This window comes from Oncorhynchus nerka, linkage group LG15, assembly GCF_034236695.1.
Source record: "Oncorhynchus nerka isolate Pitt River linkage group LG15, Oner_Uvic_2.0, whole genome shotgun sequence".
In the NCBI taxonomy this organism is placed as follows: Eukaryota; Metazoa; Chordata; class Actinopteri; order Salmoniformes; family Salmonidae; genus Oncorhynchus; species Oncorhynchus nerka.
In genome coordinates, this window is record NC_088410.1 from 33,556,593 (window position 1) to 33,580,214 (window position 23,622).

General features: G+C 45.5%; 1 protein-coding gene across 3 annotated transcripts in view; it reads left to right on the forward strand.

Moving 5' to 3' along the window:
• The window catches only part of LOC115142457 (septin-9-like), an 89,770-nt gene that overhangs the window by 6,515 nt on the left and 59,633 nt on the right, over positions 1 to 23,622 (forward strand). The window contains exon 1 of one of the 3 annotated variants that reach the window (XM_029681939.2): positions 10,211 to 10,311. The exons of 1 other annotated variant lie outside the window; for it this stretch is intronic. In XM_029681939.2, the coding sequence (XP_029537799.2) occupies positions 10,290 to 10,311 (22 nt within the window). In that variant the 5' untranslated portion in view covers positions 10,211 to 10,289. Of the gene's footprint in view, positions 1 to 10,210; positions 10,312 to 21,832; positions 22,070 to 23,622 lie in introns of those variants that run through there. One more of the 3 variants, XM_029681938.2, reaches the window with a different exon arrangement.

Here is a 23,622-nt window from a genome sequence, read left to right on the forward strand (position 1 = left end):
CTCGTATTTATCTGGGAGTGCTCTGTGACCAAACTCCACATGCACAGACACTACCACAGTGTGTGTGTGTGTGTGTGTGTGTGTGTGTGTGTGTGTGTGTGTGTGTGTGCGTGCGCGTGCGCGTGCGTGTGTGTGTGTGTGTGTGTGTGTGTGGAGACTGTCTGGGTCAGTGCAGCAGATTTAGACATCAGGAGCCTTCCATGCTGATTACAGGGGCACAAGCCACAAGGAACCACAGGAACTATTTCTCTCTCTCTGCCTCTCCATTTCTCTTTCTATTGTTCTCTCCCTCTATTTCTCTCTCACTCGCTCGCTCACTCACTCACTCCCTCACCATGACTCAGTTTAGTCTAATTCCCAGGGACAGGACAGAGGTGTGTGTGTGTGCGTGCGTGCGTGTGTGTGTGTGTGTGTGTGTAATCCCGAAACACACATTATTGTTGACTACCTAGCCCTCAGTCTTGTTTGTCCATGCACTCTGTACCCTGCTGTGTGTTAGGCAGTACTTAGTGAATTGATAAGACATCCAAGCCACTGTTGATGATCCATTTTCTCAATGTCTACATGTGTTTCAGTATTTAACTACATCTGTCAGTTCTATCAGTCATTCAAAATGCTAAGTGTGGTTCTGACCTAGGCATTTTATAGCCTGAATCCAAGATCTGTTTGTGCTGTCTTGCCAACTCCCTTGCTATGAGTGTCACGCCAAACAAGTTGGAACACAAACAGATCAGAGACTCAGGCAAGGTCTGGGCTATGTAGAGCCGGAGACTCCTGGGCCTGTGGACCCGACACTGTGAGGATATATCCCATTCTGTCTGCTGCCAGCTTCCTCCAGGCTCTAATTACTACCTTATGGTGAGCAAATATCCAGCAGATGTCCCAGTACCACCACAGCCACGCTGGGAAGGACAGACGGACGGACTGCAGTCCAAGCACTTTTACAACACTTTGATTTAACTTCTTACTGACCTGGAATTGGGGTTGGGGGTTGTCAGACTTTTGGAAAGGAAAAAAAAGTCTGTCTTTGAGTTCGAGTTGAGAAATGATTGTCCTGAGGGGAGTGGGTTAGATAGTATCTACAATCTGTTTTGTACTGTGAGCTGCCATTTCCAGAGTAATTACTCAGCCTTTGGGACATTACTTATTCAGCTATACATTGGCCATGAAATTCATTCTCTATTTGGTTATGAAGTGGGAAGTGTAACTACTTTCTCTGACTGGTTTACACCAGGTCATCTTTAACCAATGAAAACCATGAGAAATTGATAGCAAACAGAAACGTCAAAGACCAAGTCTAATCACTGTCTTATTGACCGTGCTCATTAACTCAACCACACTGACTCTGCATAATCACAATCTCAATCTGTGTCAATTCCCCCAAAGCCCCAGTGAGCCCCACTCACTCATCCCCCCTCCCTCAGCATTTGGACACCATCAGTGGGGAATATGTGGATGGGATTGGGGATGAGCATGTGGCTGCCATCGGGAGCAGAGAGAATCAGGTGATTGGATCAAATCAAGGTCCCTCAATCAGGCAGAGTGTGTGTGTGTGTGTGTGTTGTGTGTGTGTGTCACAGGCCCTAGATTAACAGCTGCTGGATGTGTCGTAGCAGGGTTTTTATTCAGGATGGTGAGACTTTTTAGAACCTGAATTTTATTTAACTAGGCAAGTCAGTTAAGAACACATTCTTATTTTCAATGACGGCCTAGGAACAGTGGGTTAACTGCCTTGTTCAGGGGCAGAATGACAGATTTGTACCTTGTCAGCTCGAGGATTTGAACTTGCAACCTTTCGGTTCGTAGCCCAACACCACTAGGCTACCCTGCCGCCCCAATGTTGTGAATGATCCCCAGGCCAGCAGGTCTGGTTGTAAAAGCAGGGCAGTAGACTCATGAGAAGGACAGGCCTGTCTGTGTCTAACAGAGAATAGGGGAGCTGCGCTGTGTAGCGCTGAGATGAGGTCATAGATTGTGGCTGCAGCGACGAATCGGGCACAGTCTGTTTTATTTTCTCTGCCTCGTTCCCCCTTTATTCTGCATCATCAGCTCTTACTGTAGGTTTAGAAAGACGGTCTAAAAGTATGTGTGTGTGTGTGTGTGTGTGTGTTTATGCCTGTGTGTATATCATCGGCCCCCCCGAGGCCCTTCCCCAGATGTGCAGAAGACATGCTCCTGCAGAGGGAACCTCCTGATCTCTTCTCCTTTTTACCTTCACTCCTTTCTTCTTCCTGTCCATTTACATTGTCCTTTCACTACCTCCTCCTCTCTTATATCTCTCTTTTCTCTTCCCACTCATCTTTAATCTCCTTCTGACTGTTCTGTGTCCTTCATAGTGCATCACAGCCCCACAGGCATGTCTATACTAGTGGTCCGCTGTGTGCTGGTCCAGTCCTTGACTCTTATGTAACTAAATAGCTAAATGTAGCATGTTGGGGTCAGGCGTTTGGCCATAGGTCATGTAGTAAAGTGACGGCTTACATTTTAATGTGAACCCTTAGGCTCACCATGCAACGTCAGTCATCGTGTAGTCTACAGCTTTTTTGGTCTTGCATGGGTGCTTTTGCGTACATGGCTGTCTGCTTTCTATGCCCATATGCCCTACTGCACAACATGTGTACGTGTGTGTGTGTGTGTGTGTGTGTGTGTGTGTGTGTGTGTGTGTGTGTGTGTGTGTGTGTGTGTGTTTACAGGATGTACGGTCATGCGAGAGGAATCTGCTCTGGATAACAGCCTTCCTCCCCAGGCTGGGTGGTGAAGGTGGTGTGTGTGTGTCTGCATATGAGTGTTTTTGTATGTGTGTGCATGCCTATGCGTGCGCATGTGTATGTGCGTGTATACGTGTGTGTGTGTGCATACGTGCATATGTGCGTGTGTGTATGTGTGTGTGCATACATGCGCCTGTGCGTGCGCGCGTGTGTCCATACGTGTGTGTGTGCATACGTGCATATGTGCGTGTGTGTATGTGCATATGTGCATATGTGCGCGTGTGTGCATACGTGGACGTGTCTGCATATGTGTGTTTGTGTGCATACATGCGCGTATGTATGTGTGTGTGCATACATGCGCCTGTGTGTGCGTGCACGTGTGTGTGTACATACGTATGTGTGTGTGCATGCATACGTGCGCGTGTGTGCATGCGTGCGTGTGTGTGCATACGTGCACGTATGTGTGCGTGTGTGTGCACGTGTGTGCGTATGCATGCATGTGTGTGCGCATACGTGCGCATGTGTGTGCATATGTGCGAGTGTGTGTGTGTGCATACGCGCACGCGTGTGTGCGGTGTGTGTGTGCGATGTAGGACTGAAACAATTATTAGATTGGTCGATTGTTTGGCCGATAGGCTGTTGGTGGACAGAAATTATGATGTTTTTGTCGAGCAGTAGTAAATATCTAAAAACAAAATTCTGGCACACCTCTTATTCACGCCCATTTCAGTGAACTAATCATCTCAGTGAAATAATCATCTCAGTGAACTAATCCATTGCGGAGGCCGTGGGGATGGCACAGTCCAAGAAGATGGGGAGTGTGGCTGCACAATGCACTTCTCTCTCCAGAATGAGCTCTCTCCTGCCAATTTGTGCACATTCATTGTTTCATAACTTCATTGTGTGAATTGTTTGTGTTTCATTGTTAGTGTCTATCAATTCCCCATTACATACAGTAGATCACCAGTAGTACATTTTACAGTTAATTCCTGTAATTTCTAATCTACAATGTTTGTTTGGTTACGGCAATGTCTGTTAATGCATTCAATATAAATTCAGCAAATAAAGAAACGTCCTCACACTGTGCACTGCGTTTATTTTCAGCAAACGTAACATGTGTAAATATTTGTATGAACATAACAAGATTCAAACACTGAGACATAAACTGAACAAGTTCCACAGACATGTGACTAACAGAAATTGAATAATGTGTCCCTGAACAAAGGGGGGGTCAAAATCAAAAGTAACAGTCAGTATCTGGTGTGGCATCAGTAGCATTAAGTATTGCAGTGCATCTCCGCTTCATGGACTGCACCAGATTTGTCAGTTCTTGCTGTGAGATGTTACCCCACTCTTCCACCAAGGCACCTGCAAGTTCCCCAGCGAAGAGCCCTCCACCTCCGATCCAACAAGTCCCAGACGTGCTCAATGGGATTGAGATCCGGGCTCTTCGCTGGCCATGGCAGAACACTGACATTCCTGTCTTGCAGGAAATCACTCACAGAACGAGCAGTATGGCTGGTGGCATTGTCATGCTGGAGGGTCATGTCAGGATGAGCCTGCGGGAAGGGTACCACATGAGGGAGGAGGATATCTTCCCTGTAACGCACAGTGTTGAGATTGCCTGCAATGACAACAAGCTCAGTCCGAAGATGCTGTGACACACCTGCATGTTCATTAATTGTTTATGGTTCTTTGAACAAGCATAGGAAACAGTGTTTAAACCCTTTACAATGAAGATCTGTGAAGTTATTGGGATTTTTACAAATGATCTTTGAAAGACAAGGTCCTGAAAAAGGGACGTTTCTTTTTTTTGCTGAGTTATTATTATTATTCCAGTCGTTTACCGCTCTCATTGTCGGGGTGGACACGTTGTTTGCAGAGCGCATAACCTATGAAACACATTTTGTTTTATTTCATTCCATTTACGAGTTCTGTCCATTTAGTCATTGTCGGGAGCACTCCAAACAAAAGACAATGTTGAGTAAGGGCGTGCACCTGTTTACGCATAGAAGTAGGCCGGCCTATAGGCTTCTCAAAGTAATGTTTTCTTCACCTCAAACAGCGAGGAAGCAAAGTCTGTTTTTACATCCATTCAGACTAACAATTGTTCCTCAATGTATTTGAGAATTCTTTCCAGCTCTCTCCTTTTTCATAACCACTCAGTGTAAAAGGAAAAATGTCATGCTCTCTGATCCAGTGGAAACATCATAAATAGGCCTACCTGATTATTACTTATCCCTTGTGCAAATAGCCTACAGCTGATGGCACAGAATATGTTATACAATGTTTTAAGGAGCTTCAGGCCAGACCCAAGTTAAGAGTTAATACAATGTTTCAAGTTCGTTGCAGACAGGCCATGTGTGGACACTGCAGGCTGCAATGTTTTTATTTGTTGGCTTTATAGGCTATTTTTACATAGTTGGCAATAGAAGTTACATTTTAAGTTTATATCATTTTCATATAGAACTGGATAGAGTTTTGATGTACCACATGACAATGATTTTGAGATTCAAAGACATTATTATAAATAAAATGAAATTGTTCCATGAAAAATGTGAATATGAAAACCATAACTGGTACACGGATCAGTAAAAATTTGAATATAAATTGGCATTCCTCGTGAGAAAGTTGGCCGACTCCTCGTGTAGCCTATAACCGGCAACTTCAGGAGAGTAACAGCAGAATCTGCGAAAGCCAGCGGGAGTTGGATGGTTGGGACAGATTAAGGATTTTTTTCTTCTGGTTATCTTGATCTCTGGCTCCTTCTTGAGTTGGGGGGGGGCAGCCCTAGTGTGGTGGGAGGTTCTCCTCCAGCAGGCAGGTTTGGATTATGTAGAGGGTAGGTGGTGAAACGTATGAGTGAAACCATCTCTCTTACAGCTAGACACTGGAGCTGGTCTCTCTCCGCTCTCTACAGCTAGACACTGGAGCTGGTCTCTCTCCTCTCTCTACAGCTAGACACTGGAGCTGGTCTCTCTCCTCTCTCTACAGCTAGACACTGGAGCTGGTCTCTCTCCTCTCTCTACAGATGGAAACTGGAGCTGGTCTCTCTCTCTCTACAGCTAGACACTGGAGCTGGTCTCTCTCCCCTCTCTACAGCTAGACACTGGAGCTGGTCTCTCCTCTCTCTACAGCTAGACACTGGAGCTGGTATCTCTCCTCTCTCTACAGCTAGACACTGGAGCTGGTCTCTCTCCTCTCTCTACAGCTAGACACTGGAGCTGGTCTCTCCTCTCTCTACAGCTAGACACTGGAGCTGGTCTCTCTCCTCTCTCTACAGCTAGACACTGGAGCTGGTCTCTCTCTCCTCTCTCTACAGATGGACACTGAAGCTGGTCTCCCTCTCCTCAATTAGGTCTCACCATGGAGCCACTACAGTACAGCCCTGTTGAGGCTTATAGTAAACCAACGTTGACTCAGAGCTGGCTTACCACTGTTTAAATACCGTACACATATCACAAATCAAAAAAGTGTGACACCAAAAGATACTGCTGCTTTGTTAGTTGCCTGAGTGTCAGAAATAGGATGTCACAGATTGTCACGTGTGTTTCTATGTGTGTGTTTGTGCGTGTGGTCGCAAGCGTGCCTGCTTGCATGAGTCTGTGTGAAAGAGGCCACAGTGCTTATGGGCTCAGGCCAAGGGTCTGACTGTCTCGCCTGACCAGCTGAGCACTGACTAGGTCCAGGGTAGACCGGGTTAGTGCTGCCATTTGACTGCCCTAAAGAGTTCTCCTTAATTAAAACATGTCATAAGCAGTCACTGCATTCCATTAACTTTGTTATTGCTCAACAGCTTTAACAGCCTTAAAACCGGGCCTCAATTTTTGACAGACTTGAGTAACATTGGCAAACACCATGTGGATGGAAGTTGGCTTCTTCCTTATGACTGAGTTCCTCTTTAATAAAGGTGAAAATGTATCCAGAATGTAGCTCTGATCTGTTTTTTGAGTGACCTTTAGTAACCACACAGTGTGTGTGTGTGTGTGTGTGTGTGTGTGTGTGTGTGTGTGTGTGTGTGTGTGTGTGTGTGTGTGTGTGTGTGTGTGTGTGTGTGTGTGAGCGCAAGCATGGACACACATATGGACACACACCTACAAATCTACACACACCCCTATCCCTCCATCCAGTCCCTCTACTCCCCCACACAGACATATGGCCATATGACATGAAGAGTGGGGGAGCGAGGAGAGCCAGGGGAAGGAGGTGCATCAGAGGGGGAGAGACATACAACTCCACAGAGCTGGTTTGGGTTAGAAGGGACCCTAGATAACGGGTTTCTGTAAAAATGCCTATATAGATACAGATAACCCCACTGCTCATTCATGCCTGTCTCATTCCCACTGGGCTCCAGTGTGTGTGTGTGTAGATTGGGGTGTTTGTGTGTGTCCCATCTGTTGACCCTTTCATGACTGGTTCCATCTTCCTTGGGTCCCTCCATACAGTAGATGAAGCTATTTAAAAAGAGGATCTTACAAGACAGAGGGAACAATCCCAGAGAAGGTTGTTATGAATGTTTGTGAACTCACTTCTGATCACACTCCTTGGCAGAGAGACTGCAAAGTTTAAGTTTTTGACAACGTACAATGAATCCCCATCGACACGTACACCATCCCCAGCCCCGTCTCTTGTATCATCACCTCAGATAAAGCTGGGCGTTTGTCATCGGGGCGAGCCAAGATAAACAACTTGCCCTATCGCAACTGTAGCATATCACTGTCCTCACCCAGCCGCGGTTCCTGTAGATTAAACTAAAACAGCCCAGGACAGGTCACATTCACCTGAAAGAGCCAAAGGGTTTGTCTCCAATCATGTTTACGCTAAAGCTATCTAGATAGTGCAGAGTTAGCGACTTAGCTATCTAGGGAGGGATTGGATGTCCCTTTGAGAACAAATGGAAAGGGAAGTGAAGTGCTTGTAACTTGGGCCGCGTGTGTTTGTTTGGCCGTTTTCTCGCCCAGACGGCAGCTCGCTAAGTGACCTCTCCTGAGAGCAAGGTGGAGGGTCAGAGGCCAGAGTGCGTCCTGCTCTCCTGGCGTCAGGAGAGGGGTTGGAAAGGGAGTGGGGTTAGGGGTGGGCACTACGGAATGCTCCGGGTCTGTTAAGTGACTCCAGTGTTTGTTTTTCCTGATTAAACCCCAGTCACTAGAACTGGAGATACTCTGGGAGGATAGAATACACAGACTCTGGTCAGGAAATGTTAAAGTTCCTCTATAACTCACTCAGTTGAGTGTGATGTTGTTATGGGAGTATTCTTCATCCGCTTACCCCACGTTTACCTTGTAACCGTGGCATCTTAGAATGGTGTCGAAGGGCCCTACACATACAGTACCAGAGTGTGTGTGTGTGTGTGTGTGTGTGTGTGTGTGTGTGTGTGTGTGTGTGTGTGTGTGTGTGTGTGTGTGTGTGTGTGTGTGTGAGAGAGAGAGGGGGCTGTTAAATGGAGGTAGCGGAGTGCTTGAGTTCCATGATCTTTCTAGAGAAAGATAGAGAGAACGTCTATATGATCAGCACATGGCCACATGGTACTAACACTGCATTATCCCACAGTACTAACGTTGCATTATCCCACCGTACTGACGTTGCATTATCCCACAGTACTAACATTACATTATCCCACAGTACTACCATTGCACCGTCCCACAGTACTTGCATTATCCCACAGTACTACCATTGCATTATCCCACAGTACTACCGTTGCATCGTCCCACAGTACTACCTCTGCATTATCACACAGTACTAGCACTGCATTATCACACCGTACTAGCACTGCATTATCCCACAGTACTAACGCTGCATTATCCCACAGTACTAACGCTGCATCGTCACACAGTACTAACGCTGCATTATCCCACCGTACTAATGTTGTGTTGTCCCACAGTACTAACGTTGCATTATCACACAGCACTAACGCTGCATTATCCCACAATACTAACGCTGCATCGTCACACAGTACTAATGTTGCATTATCCCACCATACTAATGCTGCATTATCCCACAGTGCTAACGTTGCATCATCGCACAGTACTAACAATGTATCATCACACAGTGCTAACACTGCATCATCACACAGTGCTAACACTGATTAATCACACAGTACTAACACTGCATTATCACACAGTGCTAACACTGCATCATCACACAGTACTAACACTGCATCATCACACAGTACTAACACTACATTATCACACAGTACTAACACTGCATCATCACACAGTGCTAACACTGCATCATCACACAGTACTAACACTGCATTATCTTACAGTACTAACACTGCATCATCGCACAGTTCTAACACTGCATCATCGCACAGTACTAACACTGCATTATCGCACAGTACTAACACTGCATCATCGCACAGTACTAACACTGCATCATCGCACAGTACTAACATTGCATCATCACACAGTACTAACACTGCATTATCACACAGTACTAACACTGCATCCTCGCACAGTACTAACACTGCATTATCGCACAGTACTAACACTGCATTATCACACAGTACTAACACTGCATCCTCGCACAGTACTTTCACTACATTATCACACAGTACTAACACTGCATCCTCGCACAGTACTAACACTGCATTATCGCATAGTACTAACACTGCATCATCGCACAGTACTAACACTGCATCATCACACAGTACTTTCACTACATTATCACACAGTACTAACACTGCATCATCACACAGTGCTAACACTGCATTATCACACAGTACTAACACTGCATCATCACACAGTACTAACACTGCATTATCACACAGTGCTAACACTGCATCATCACACAGTACTAACACTGCATCATCACACAGTACTAACACTGCATTATCGCACAGTACTAACACTGCATCATCGCACAGTGCTAACATTGCATCATCACACCGTGCTAACACTGCATTATCACACAGTACTAACACTGCATCATCACACAGTACTAACACTGCAACATCACACAGTACTAACACTGCATCATCACACAGTACTAACACTGCATTATCACACAGTACTAACACTGCATCATCGCACAGTTCTAACACTGCATCATCGCACAGTTCTAACACTGCATTATCGCACAGTACTAACACTGCATCATCACACAGTACTAACACTTGCATCATCACACAGTACTAACACTGCATCATCACACAGTACTAACACTGCATCATCACACAGTACTAACACTGCATTATCGCACAGTACAAACATGGCTTCATCACACAGTTCTACCACTGCATTATCGCACAGTACTAACATGGCATCGTCACACAGTTCTAACACTGCATCATCACACAGTACTAACACTGCATCATCACACAGTTCTAACACTGCATCATCACACAGTACTAACACTGCATCATCACACAGTTCTAACACTGCATTATCACACAGTACTAACACTGCATCGTCACACAGTGATAAAACTGCATTATCACGGCAGATTGAAGACATTAGACCTAAGAGGGAGGGAGGGGGAGAGATGTGACTAAGTCAGACAGAAAAAGGGGAAGTCTTCAGCAAAAAAAGGAGAGAGAGAAAAAAGACAGACATTACATGTGGCTAAGGCTGTGAGCAAGTAATGGAGCGAGACAGAATAGCCGGTAAGTTCTGGGCTCTCAAACTTTTTTCTTCTGTGTAGTTTGGAGTCTTTTTCATTGAAGAAAAGCTGCTTAATTCTCTCTATTCTAACTCACTTGGTAACTTTAGTTCGCTGCCTTGCCTGTGTAGAGGAAGCCACGAGTCATTCGAGGTTCTGTTTGCTTAGTCGGCAGTACAGTAGACACTGGGGTACGCTGTCTGTCTAGTCCGGTTGCCTCACTACTGTTTGAAGAGTTTAGGACTAACCAATTCATCTTGCTAATAAATTCCACAAGAATATGATCATCGGCTCTAATTCTCTCCATTTTTAAGTGTTGACATGTAATAGTTTACTCTACAGCGGGGTGGTTTTCTTTGTCTCTTTCTGACACTGTCAGCCGTGAGATAGTGTACGGCTGCCTTTACTGAATGAGTGGGTGAGTGAGTGGGTGAGTGAGTGGGCATCATGTGAAGAAGTGTCTTAAGCCCTATGACTACAAGGTATCCTGGACACTACTACGGAAAGAAATGTGGAAAAGCCACAAACATATGCAATTTGTGACTGAGGCATTGCAGTAGGATTGCATTGGATATGAGGGACTAATGATTTACTTCAGCTGACCCTGATGTGGGAGCTAGACTATAGACATGATTCACTCCGAATAATGTCATGGCCATGCGTACAAGGGAGTTTATGCTTGATTTCAGTCATCTGGATTAACTATGGTTGATGGGAGAGTCTATGTTTAATTATGGGATGAGGCATGAGCTCATAATATGCTTTTTTTGCGGTTGTGGCCTCCGCCAGCGTCTTTCAGGAAAACCTAGCACGTCCCACACACTGTGACCTGTCAGACTGCGTGTCATGCTGTGTCCTCCCCACTGTTGCTCTCAACTTCAGGGTTGATATTCCTCCACTTCCCCTGTTCATGTCACCCTCTCTGTTTACACACAGTGCTATGACTGAAGCTATCTCTGATCCATAGATCTGCCTAATCAAAATCATTGGATTTTCAGTTTTTTTGGTACGTTTTGTTTGTAGAGGGGCTTCTAAACTGGCCCGTATGGGCTCAGACTGGATTAAAACGATAAGGCTAATCCAACAGGCTTGTGGAGATTAGCGTCGGACGTCAAACTGAGCGTCACTCTGAATATTTGCCTTCATTCAGCTGCTAATGAGATGGCTCCACTTCAGCTCCGAGTGCATATGATCTGCTGTGCAGACTCTGTATAGTTCTAGATTAGACCACAGGGAGGCAGTGTTGCTATGTGAGTTTCCCTTAGCAGTCTGTCTCTGCAGGCAGTCAGTGGACTGCACCACCATTTCACTGAGTTCTGTGAAAAGTTCCATGTGGATGATTCATATTTTGCAGACGGGGATTTCTTTCTTGTGTGAGTTGGAAGAATCTAGCAAAGTCGGACGTTGGCGGGGGCGAGGAGAAGTGTGAGGTTTCTCCACAGCTCGAGCGTTTGGTGGCAGCAGTCGCCTTTCACCCAGGAAGCACTGGGCTGAGCAACTTCCTGTTTCTGCTCCTCTTCATTTTGTTTTTATGGGGTTGTTTTTAGATGTGTTGCTATGACAATCAACGTTTCCTCCCAAAAAACACAACTTGTTTTAAGAGTGATATGAGCTACAGTATTAAGTCTCAGCTGGACATTTTGGACCCGTGATCTGAGCCTCTGTCGCCACTCTCCGTTTTGGCTCTGTAGTGTTTCAAACCTCTCTGCTATAAACCGTAGCGTCAGTCCTCAGAGTTACGGCCGTGGTGTAGCCTCAGTATCCTCGGCTGTGCTGGATTTCAGATAATATGTTCAATGTGATGTCTTATTGATCATCTCTACGTATGGGCAGCACATTGTGCTATAATGACAGATAGTTGACTCACTCAATGTGTCTGGCTGGTGCTTCAGTGGAAAAATGAAAACTGATGATTAATAGTGGAATTGAGAGGAGATCAAAAATGCCTTTTAACTGTCTCTATTGTGACATTTTAAATAGAGATATGAACAGTACAGGATATCCTGTTGGGTGATGCTCTCATCACAGCCATGGCAGGCTATTGGTGGCTGAGGTGGTAGTTGATAGACCAGTTGAGGTGAATGTGGAGGGAGGGAGGTGACGATAGGGCTTTGCTCTGAACACTGGTTCTTACATGCTCTGGATCAACACAAGGCCTGTTCAGTGTGTCACACGTCAGCTTACTCATCCTTCGGCTGCTGTGTGTGAATTTTCCTTTGAATTTGTTTGGGTTTTGCACAATGTAAACAGTGCAGTGAATGCAGGCGATAGCCAATGCAGTACCCTTAAGACACAGCACAACAAACACATGCAAGACTCCACTCACACACATGCACACTACCCAATGGCGAACCCCTGTAGAGGAAGTTGCAAGGCTCTTTGTGTTCCATACAAGCAGTGCACAGGATTTCCTCCATGAGTCAGCTGTCGACACTTCTACCTTCCCACCTCTCTGCACCCTACCTTTTATTGTCTGCTAATATTATTATTTCTCCACTAGGATAAGACCGGGCCCAAAGAACATGGCCCTGGACATTGAGAACAGGAAAGAAGGAAACTGGGCAGGCAGGCTCTATGGAAGCCCCGCCTTTTGGTGTTTGGCTGGTACTAGGCTATTACATGGAAATGACGGAACAGGGGTCTAATCTGGGGTTAGGTTAGTCATGATATATTCGTCAATGGATACTAGTAGTCTTGAAGGTGTATCTCGACAAGGGCCAGCTCTCGTGTGACCCTTGTATGATCTACGGGTCTGACTGGGCCTTGCACCAGTGGAACATTCATTGAAGGTGTGGGAAATGCTAATGTAACCTGTAGGGAACGCTACAATAATGGTATGTTTAGATGGTACGAGGTGGACGGTAGATGGCAAAGCCGATGTCATTGTTTTCAATGAGAGCACGGCAGTAAATGTCATTGGGGCTGGCGGTGAATGCCGTCAGCTGCCACGGTAGATGGGACTTGTTTGTTTTACTCCATGTGTAACTCTGTGTCGTTGTATGTGTCGAACTGCTTGGCTTTATCTTGGCCAGGTCGCAATTGTAAATGAGAACTTGTTCTCAACATGCCTACCTGGTTAAATAAAGGTGAAATAAAATATCTATCCCGATGCCTAGTCACTTTACCCTGCCTTCATGTACATATCTACCTCAAATACCTTATTATTATCTATCCTGATGCCTAGTCACTTTACCCTGCCTTCATGTACATATCTACCTCAAATACCTTATTTGTTATGTACCTCGTTTGTAGAATAACCGGACCAAGATGCAGCGTGGTAGGCGTACATATCCTTTCATTTTAAATGTTCCACAAAAAAACAATAAACAACTAAACAGACGTAAAGCTAGGAGTGCAAAACCATGCAACACAAAAAAGACAAGATCCCACAACTGAAAGTGGGAAAAAGGGCTGCCTATGTGTGATCCCCAATCAGAGACAACGATAGACAGCTGCCTCTGATTGGGAACCATACTAGGCCAACAAAGAAAAAGAAAACATAGATACACAAAAACTAGAGGACCCACCCTAGTCACATCCTGACCTAACCAAAATATAGAGAATAAACAGGGATCTCTAAGGTCAGGGTGTGACATTATTATTATCTATCCTGATGCCTAGTCACTTTACCCTGCCTTCATGTACATATCTACCTCAAATACCTTATTATTACCTATCAAAGGTGCGGACTCTGGCCGCAAACCTGAACCTATAGGGGAGGGTCCGGGTGGGCGTCTACTCTCGGAGGCGGCTCCGGTTTGGGACGTAGCCCCCGCTCCCTATGTTGATCCCTCCGCTTCTGTGGAACCGGGCCGTGGATCGTCGCCAGAGATTCGGGACCGTGAATCGTTGCCGGGGCTCTGAACTGGGAACCACCGCTGGACGCTCCTGACAGCAGATCGTCGCCGGAGGCTCTGGACTGGGAACCCCCGCTAGAGGCTCTGGACTGCAGATCGTCGCTGGAGACTCTGGACTGCAGACCTTCGCTGAAGGCTCTGGACTGCGGACCGTCGCTGGGGACTCTGGAATGCGGACCGTCGCTGGAGACTGAAGACCGTTGCTGGAGGCTCTGGACTGCAGCTCGTCGCTGAAGACTCTGGACTGCAGATCGTCGCTGGAGGCTCTGGACTGGGGACCGTCGCTGGAGGCTCCATACTGGGGACCGTCGCTGGAGGCTCCGGACTGGGGACCGTCGCAGCAGGCTCTGATCTGGGGACCGTCGCTGCAGGCTGCGGACTGGGGACCCTCACTGCAGGCTCCTTGCCATGGATCATCTCTACAGGCTCCGGGCCATGGATCATCACTGGAGGCTTTGTGCCATGGATTTCCACTACAGGCGCCGGGCCATGGATCATCACTGGAAGCTTCATGCCATGGAATATCACTGGAGGCTTCGTACGTGGAGCCGGAACAGGTCTCACCAGACTGAGGAGACGTACTGGAAGCCTGGTGCGGGGAGCTGCCACAACACGTCCTGGCTGGATATCCACTTTAGCTCGGTGAGTGTGGAGAGCTGGCACTGGATGCACTGGGCTATGAAGGCACACTGGAGGCATAGTGCGTAGAGCCGGCGTAGGATATGCTGGGCGTGGAGGCGCACTGGAGGTCTGGAGCGTAGAGCTGGCACAACGCGTCCTGGCTGAATCCCACCTGTAGCACGGCAAGTGCGGGGAGCTGGAACAGGCCGCACTGGGTTGTGCTGGCTAACTGGGGATACCGTGCGTAGAGCTGGCGCAGGATATCCTGGACCGAAGAGACGCACCGGAGGCCAGGAGCGCTGAGCTGGCACAATCCGTCCTGGCTGAATGCCCACTCTAGCACGGCAACTGCAGGGAGCTTGCACAGAGCGCACCGGGGTGTGGATGCGTACTGAAGGCATGGTGCTCAGAACCGGATAACACGGTGCTTGACCAGTCACCTGTTCCCCACGGTAAGCATGGGGAGTTGGCTCAGGTCTGAACCCTGACTCCGCCAATCTCCCCGTGTGCCCCCCCCCCAAAAAAAGTGGGGGAGACACACTGCCTCTCGTGCTTGCTTTGTTGGTATAACTCCTCGTAACGTCGCCGTTCCGCTTTCGCTGCCTCTATCTCCTCCTTCGGACGGCGATACTGCCCGGCCCTTGTCCAGGGTCCTGCTCCCTCCAGGATTTCCTCCCAGGTCCAGTCCTCTTGACCACGCTGCTTGGTCCATTGGATGGGATCTTCTGTTACGTACCTCGTTCGTAGAATGACCGGACCAAGGTGCAGCGTGGTAGGCGTACATATCCTTTAATTTTAAATGTTCCACCAAAAAACAATAAACAACTCAATGAACGTAAAGCTAGGAGTGCAAAACCATGCAACACAAAAAAGACAAGATCCCACAACTGAAGGTGGGTAAAAGGGCTGCCTAAGTATGATCCCCAATCAGAGACAACGATAGACAGCTGCCTCTGATTGGGAACCATACTAGGCCAACAAAGAAAAAGAAAACATAGATATACAAAAACTAGAGTACCCACCCTGGTCAAACCCTGACCTAACCAACATATAGAGAATAAACAGGGATCTCTAAGGTCAGGGTGTGACATTATTATTATCTACCCTGATGCCTAGTCACTTTACCCTGCCTTCATGTACATAACTACCTCAAATACCTTATTATTATCTATCCTGATGCCTAGTCACTTTTCCCTGCCTTCATGTACATATCTACCTCAAATACCTTATTATAATCTACCCTGATGCCTAGTCACTTTTCCCTGCCTTCATGTACATATCTACTTCAAATACCTTATTATTATCTATCCTGATGCCTAGTCACTTTTCCCTGCCTTCATGTACATATCTACCTCAAATACCTTATTATTATCTACCCTGATGCCTAGTCACTTTACCCTGCCTTCATGTACATAACTACCTCAAATACCTTATTATTATCTATCCTGATGCCTAGTCACTTTACCCTGCCTTCATGTACATATCTACCTCATATACCTTATTATTATCTACCCTGATGCCTAGTCACATTACCCTGCCTTCATGTACATGCAGTGCCTTGCGAAAGTATTCGGCCCCCTTGAACTTTGCGACCTTTTGCCACATTTCAGGCTTCAAACATAAAGATATAAACTTTATTTTTTTGTGAAGAATCAACAACAAGTGGGACACAATCATGAAGTGGAACGACATTTATTGGATATTTCAAACTTTTTTAACAAATCAAAAACTGAAAAATTGGGCGTGCAAAATTATTCAGCCCCTTTACTTTCAGTGCAGCAAACTCTCTCAGTGAGGATCACTGAATAATCCAATGTTGACCTAAATGACTAATGATGATAAATACAATCCACCTGTGTGTAATCAAGTCTCCGTATAAATGCACCTGCACTGTGATAGTCTCAGAGGTCCGTTAAAAGCGCAGAGAGCATCATGAACAACAAGGAACACACCAAGCAGGTCCGAGATACTGTTGTGAAGAAGTTTAAAGCCGGATTTGGATACAAAAAGATTTCCCAAGCTTTAAACATCCCAAGGAGCACTGTGCAAGCAATAATATTGAAATGGAAGGAGTATCAGACCACTGCAAATCTACCAAGACCTGGCCGTCCCTCTAAACTTTCAGCTCATACAAGGAGAAGACTGATCAGAGATGCAGCCAAGAGGCCCATGATCACTCTGGATGAACTGCAGAGATCTACAGCTGAGGTGGGAGACTCTGTCCATAGGACAACAATCAGTCGTATATTGCACAAATCTGGTCTTTATGGAAGAGTGGCAAGAAGAAAGCCATTTCTTAAAGATATCCATAAAAAGTGTTGTTTAAAGTTTGCCACAAGCCACCTGGGAGACACACCAAACATGTGGAAGAAGGTGCTCTGGTCAGATGAAACCAAAATTGAACTTTTTGGCAACAATGCAAAACAACACAGCTCATCACCCTGAACACACCATCCCCACCGTCAAACATGGTGGTGGCAGCATCATGGTTTGGGCCTGCTTTTCTTCAGCAGGGACAGGGAAGATGGTTAAAATTGATGGGAAGATGGATGGAGCCAAATACAGGACCATTCTGGAAGAAAACCTGATGGAGTCTGCAAAAGACCTGAGACTGGGACGGAGATTTGTCTTCCAACAAGACAATGATCCAAAACATAAAGCAAAATCTACAATGAAATTGTTCAAAAATAAACATATCCAGGTGTTAGAATGGCCAAGTCAAAGTCCAGACCTAAATCCAATCGAGAATCTGTGGAAAGAACTGAAAACTGCTGTTCACAAATGCTCTCCATCCAACCTCACTGAGCTCGAGCTGTTTTGCAAGGAGGAATGGGAAAAAATTTCAGTCTCTCGATGTGCAAAACTGATAGAGACATACCCCAAGCGACTTACAGCTGTAATCGCAGCAAAAGGTGGCGCTACAAAGTATTAACTTAAGGGGGCTGAATAATTTTGCACGCCCAATTTTTCAGTTTTTGATTTGTTAAAAAAGTTTGAAATATTCAATAAATGTCGTTCCACTTCATGATTGTGTCCCACTTGTTGTTGATTCTTCACAAAAAAATACAGTTTTATATCTTTATGTTTGAAGCCTGAAATGTGTCAAAAGGTCGCAAAGTTCAAGGGGGCCGAATACTTTCGCAAGGCACTGTATCTACCTCAAATACATTATTATTATCTATCCTGATGCCTGGTCACTTTACCCTGCCTTCATGTACATATCTACCTCAAATACCTTATTATTATCTATCCTGATGCCTCGTCACTTTACCCTGCCTTCATGTACATATCTACCTCAAATACCTTATTATTATCTATCCTGATACCTAATCACTTTACCCTGCCTTCATGTACATATCTACCTCAAATACCTCATACTACTGCACATTGATCTGATACTGGTACTCCCTGTATACATTCTTGTGTACTTTATTTTATTCCTCTTGTGTTACTATTTTTCTTTTTATTCTAATTTCTTAAACTCTGCATTGTTGGGAAGGGCTCGAAAGCAAGCATTTCACAGTAAAGTCTACACCTGTTGTATTCGGCGCCTGTGACAAATCAAATTTGATTTGATGACTGGTAAGATGTTTTTTTTTGCGGCCCTCGTCTAAATGCATCATAACGTGACATGTGGAAAGGCACACTTCATCGCACAGTGTGTGTTTTATGCCTGATGGGCAAAGTGTGAAATGATCCAGTCAGGCTAGGAGTCCTGGCGTGTTTACGACTTCTAGTTGGACAGCTCTCACGCGCTCTTGCTTTCTCTCTCTCTCTCTCACTCGTTCTCTGAGTTTTATTATCCCCTTTAATTCCGTAGAGTTTCTCTACTCAAGCTTTTATTGAAGCCAAGTTCATTTAGCTCCGTCAATTTCATCAGCAGTCATCAGCGGTGTTGCCACGCTGTCTGGACCGAAAGGTCAGGACAATCACGTTTTAAAAGGTGTCATTTTAGAGAAACTGTCTAATCCCACACACACACTCATAAAAGGAATTGATGTGGGGCGACTGGTTTTGTGTCACTTCCTGGTGATGAACGTCTATGGTTGTGTGTTCCTATTCTTCTGAAATTGGCCTGACAACTAAGTCTGCAGGTACAACCAGTCAAGTATCAGGAGGCCTACACCGTAAGTGACAAAGCTAACCCACATATACTGGGGAGACATGATGTGATGTAGTCCGTGTGAATATGTGAAGAGTCCTAGACCAGCCTATCCTATAAGTGCATTGTACTGACCCAAACCGGCACCCGTTTGCACAAAAAACATGCATCGACACCACAGCTCTCCTGTCTCCTTTCTCTCTCCTCTCTCTCTCTCTCTCTCTCTCTCTCTCTCTCTCTCTCTCTCTCTGTGTCTCTCTGCCATGATCCAGAACTAGGCTGTATTGTTTTGGTGGAGATCTTTCTACAGTTTAGCCCTACAGTTTAGCCCTGAGCCTTCAAACACTGTTTAGTGTACATTTCAGGGGTACTGAAACACACACGCGCTCCAGATGTTGTTTTGAAAATCTGTCTCCCGATGCCTGGAATGGAGCCATCATCTGCGTGTGCGTGTGTGTTTGCGTGCGTGTTTAGATAAATATATGATGGCTGGGGAGGTGCGTATTTCGCACGGTGTGTTTTAGGTTTAATTGAGGACTGAGGCTGTGTGGCATATGGTTTACAGTACTGCCACTGGGGCTGAGTACCAGGGGGCCACACACTGCTACATTTGACCAAATATACATACATGAATGCACATGCATGGGTTAGTGAGGATGTCCTGCAACACACACACACAACACACACTTATACACAGCTGTCAGGTTTACTGGATGTATGACACACAGAATGTGGGTATGTGAGTACTTATGAGGCTGACTCAACCCATGGTTGCTTTCAGCACTAAGAGGCACCGTACACAATCCATAGAAGACTGTAACCTTTGCAACACAGCACAAGTGGTAAACATGGTAGCAGTCTAGCAGAAGTATTCCAATCCTATAACTGGTATATATCATAAACACACACACTCCATAGTCCTTGGACACACACACACACTCTACCTGACAGCCTCTGGCCCTGGTCCCTAGACACTCACCATAGAAAGGAACCAGAACACACAATAAAACACAACAGTACCGCTCCTGACCTGAAGGTGTTAGGGTGAGGCAACGCCAGCCACCAGGTGGGCCCAGGTTCCTATGATGATATTGACCTTCTCAAAAATACCTTTTCATTCATACAGCCGGCTAGTATACATAGTACACATTCACAAGACGGAAATTGCTTGTTGGCATCAGAGGTGTCCTCTGTATGGTCCATATGCTCCACTAAGGGTGAAATACACTGTGTGATTACAATGTTGACTTCCTGTAGGTCTCAACATGTCCGGCTCCAAACCGGAAGTGAGTTGCTCTGGAAAAGCCATGAGTCGCTCATCACTAATTACACTATTGCTTTGTTAGCGTAGAATGCTAACGGGAGATCAAAAGCAGATAGCTCTACTATTGCTTTGTTAGCGTAGAATGCTAACGGGAGATCATAAGCAGATAGCTCTACTATTGCTTTGTTAGCGTAGAATGCTAACGGGAGATCATAAGCAGATAGCTCTACTATTGCTTTGTTAGCGTAGAATGCTAACGGGGGATCATAAGCAGATAGCTCTACTATTGCTTTGTTAGCGTAGAATGCTAACGGGAGATCATATGCAAATAGCTCTACTATTGCGTCCTAATGCTAATTACTACAGGGTGACTGCGGTGCAGACTTTAGTATGAAGCACAAGGACAACAATATGTTATTTTTTGTCTTTTTCTATTATTTTTATATCAACAGTTTTCCAAGCCTTCAGAACTTGGTACTCGCCCCCAAATAAGTAGTCCCCAGAGACATGTAATCACCACTCCGATCAAATGCTGTCTTATCAAGCTCATTCCCGCGTTGTGTTATTAGGTTACACACTCTCCGAAATCCCCACAGATCATAACTTCCTGTGTTTTCTCTCGGAACCATTTTTTAACAGGGAGTGAGTGTGTGTGTGACTCGCTCCCTAGCCACACTAGGCCCTACAGTGTAATCAGTCAGGAAACTTCCAGAGAAATGAGTGTTCTTTAATTAGAGAGGTAGTGAGTCAAAGAATGAGTCTGAAATGGAACCCTATTATGTGTGTGTGTGTGTGTGTGTGTGTGTGTGTGTGTGTGTGTGTGTGTGTGTGTGTGTATATACCTTTTTGACCAGGGCTCATATAGTGCACTACCTTTTTGACCAGAGCTCATATTGTGCACTACCTTTTTGACCAGGGCTCATATAGTGCACTACCTTTTTGACCAGGGCTCATATAGTGCACTACCTTTTTGACCAGGGCTCATATTGTGCACTACCTTTTTGACCAGGGCTCATATAGTGCACTACCTTTTTGACCAGGGCTCATATAGTGCACTACCTTTTTGATCAGGGCTCATATAGTGCACTACCTTTTTGTCCAGGGCCCTATATAGGGAAAAGAGTGCCATTGCAGATTCTGTCAGACTTTGTGTCAGGAAAGTACCAGAGAAGTGAGTGTTTTTTAATTAGTGGTCGTGAGGCAGAATTCCATGTTTATCTATAACTACTGAGGTACTTTCTGAGGTGGTCAGTTCATGTTAGCTCGAGTGGAGTGGGACTGAGTGGCTTGAGGTTTATGAAGGCCATTTTTGAGGGCCTGACTTTTTGACTGGTTGGCTGAGGGAAGAGGAGCTTGCTGGTTGATTACATGAGGCCAGGAAGTTGGTTAAGTGGCTGTGTGACATTTCCCCTGTTGGCTCATGTCTTTTTACATGTTGTAGAATGTTATGGGATCAGACTTGACACACAGACACAGTCATGCACGCACACACACACACAGTCATGCACTCACACACGCACACGCACACACACACTCACACACACTCATTGAGAGGGAGACGGCAGTCAGGGAGATGCACAAAAAAAGAGGGAGGGAGTTTCTCTCTGAGGGGAGGAGAGGAGGGCTTGCCTTTCACTCTCTAAAGACTGAATGCTGCGATGTAGTGCCAGGCATAGGAGGAAGCAGAGAAAAATAAGTTGCTCCTTTAAGAAAGCTGTGGGCTTGGATCAGATCGACTACTCAGCACGCTGGTTTTTACACTGGCTCCTAATTTGGGATTGATTTAGAATCAGTAGAGGGACTGTGGAACGTTACCTTGAAGGGATTTGGGAATTCTGTTTACTTTTATATCAAACCAGCAACATGTCTGACTCCAAGGTTACTGCTCACTTGGATGGAATTATCTCGGACTTTGAAGGTTTGTCATGTTTTGATTTCTACGTTTTGATTACTCTCTTTTACTTGTCACAGACCTTCCCATCGACAGCCAGTGGTGACTAACGACTGAAGACAACTGATCTCCATAATACTTTTTCCAGATCAAATTTACAATTGAGTCACTAGCCTTCTTCACTTAACAGCACTGGTCTCTCCCTTCTCTCTCTCGCTCTGTTTCTCCAGTTTGTTTGTGTGTGTGTGTGTGCGCATTGGGCATGTGTTCCCCTCGGTTTCTTAATCTGAGTCTGTTATTGATCATATCCTAGTTACATCAGTAGAGTACCCCAGTATTGACAGTGCTACTCCACCACAGGAAACGTTCCAACTGAAAGCATTAAAGGGACTTATAGCAAAGCCTCATCTGGCCACCGCATCAACCCCCAATTCATTCACAACTCCTCAGTGTGTCCCCTCTCTCTCCTTTGTTTTCCTAGCTGTCCTGTGAAGCTAACATTGATTTCCTTTGTTGTCCTCTTCCTCCTTTCCTCTTCCTCCTCCGTTCCGAGTGTGTCCTTCCCTCCAGCTGTGAGAGGTCTGACAGGACCGTCACACACTGACCCCCCCCCAACACACACACACACACACGTTTGTTTTGCTATCCTTGTGGGGAACAAACAATTGATTCCCATTCAAATTCCTATTTTCCCTAACCCCAAGGGGTGCAGGGTTTTGGTTTTTGCCCTAACTAAACAGCTGATTAAAATTATCAAAGCTTGATGATTAGTTGATTATTTGAATCTGCTGTTTTCTGCTAGGGCATTAAAAAAAACATGCACCCCTTGGGGTCCCGAGGACCGAGTTTGGGAAACCCTGCCCTAACCCCTAATCCTTAATCTAACCTTCACCCTGAAACTAAACCTAACCCCTAATCCTTAATCTAACCTTCACCCTGAAACTAAACCTAACCCCTAATCCTTAATCTAACCTTCACCCTGAAACTAAACCTAACCCCTAATCCTTAATCTAACCTTCACCCTGAAACTAAACCTAACCCCTAATCCTTAATCTAACCTTCACCCTGAAACTAAACCTAACCCCTAATCCTTAATCTAACCTTCACCCTGAAACTAAACCTAACCCCTAATCCTTAATCTAACCTTCACCCTGAAACTAAACCTAACCCCTAATCCTTAATCTAACCTTCACCCTGAAACTAAACCTAACCCCTAATCCTTAATCTAATCTTCCCCCTGAAACTAAACCTAACCCCTAATCCTTAATCTAACCTTCACCCTGAAACTAAACCTAACCCCTAATCCTTAATCTAACCTTCACCCTGAAACTAAACCTAACCCCTAATCCTTAATCTAACCTTCACCCTGAAACTAAACCTAACCCCTAATCCTTAATCCAACCTTCACCCTGAAACTAAACCTAACCCCTAATCCTTAATCTAACCTTCACCCTGAAACTAAACCTAACCCCTAATCCTTAATCTAACCTTCACCCTGAAACTAAACCTAACCCCTAATCCTTAATCTAACCTTCACCCTGAAACTAAACCTAACCCCTAATCCTTAATCCAACCTTAAC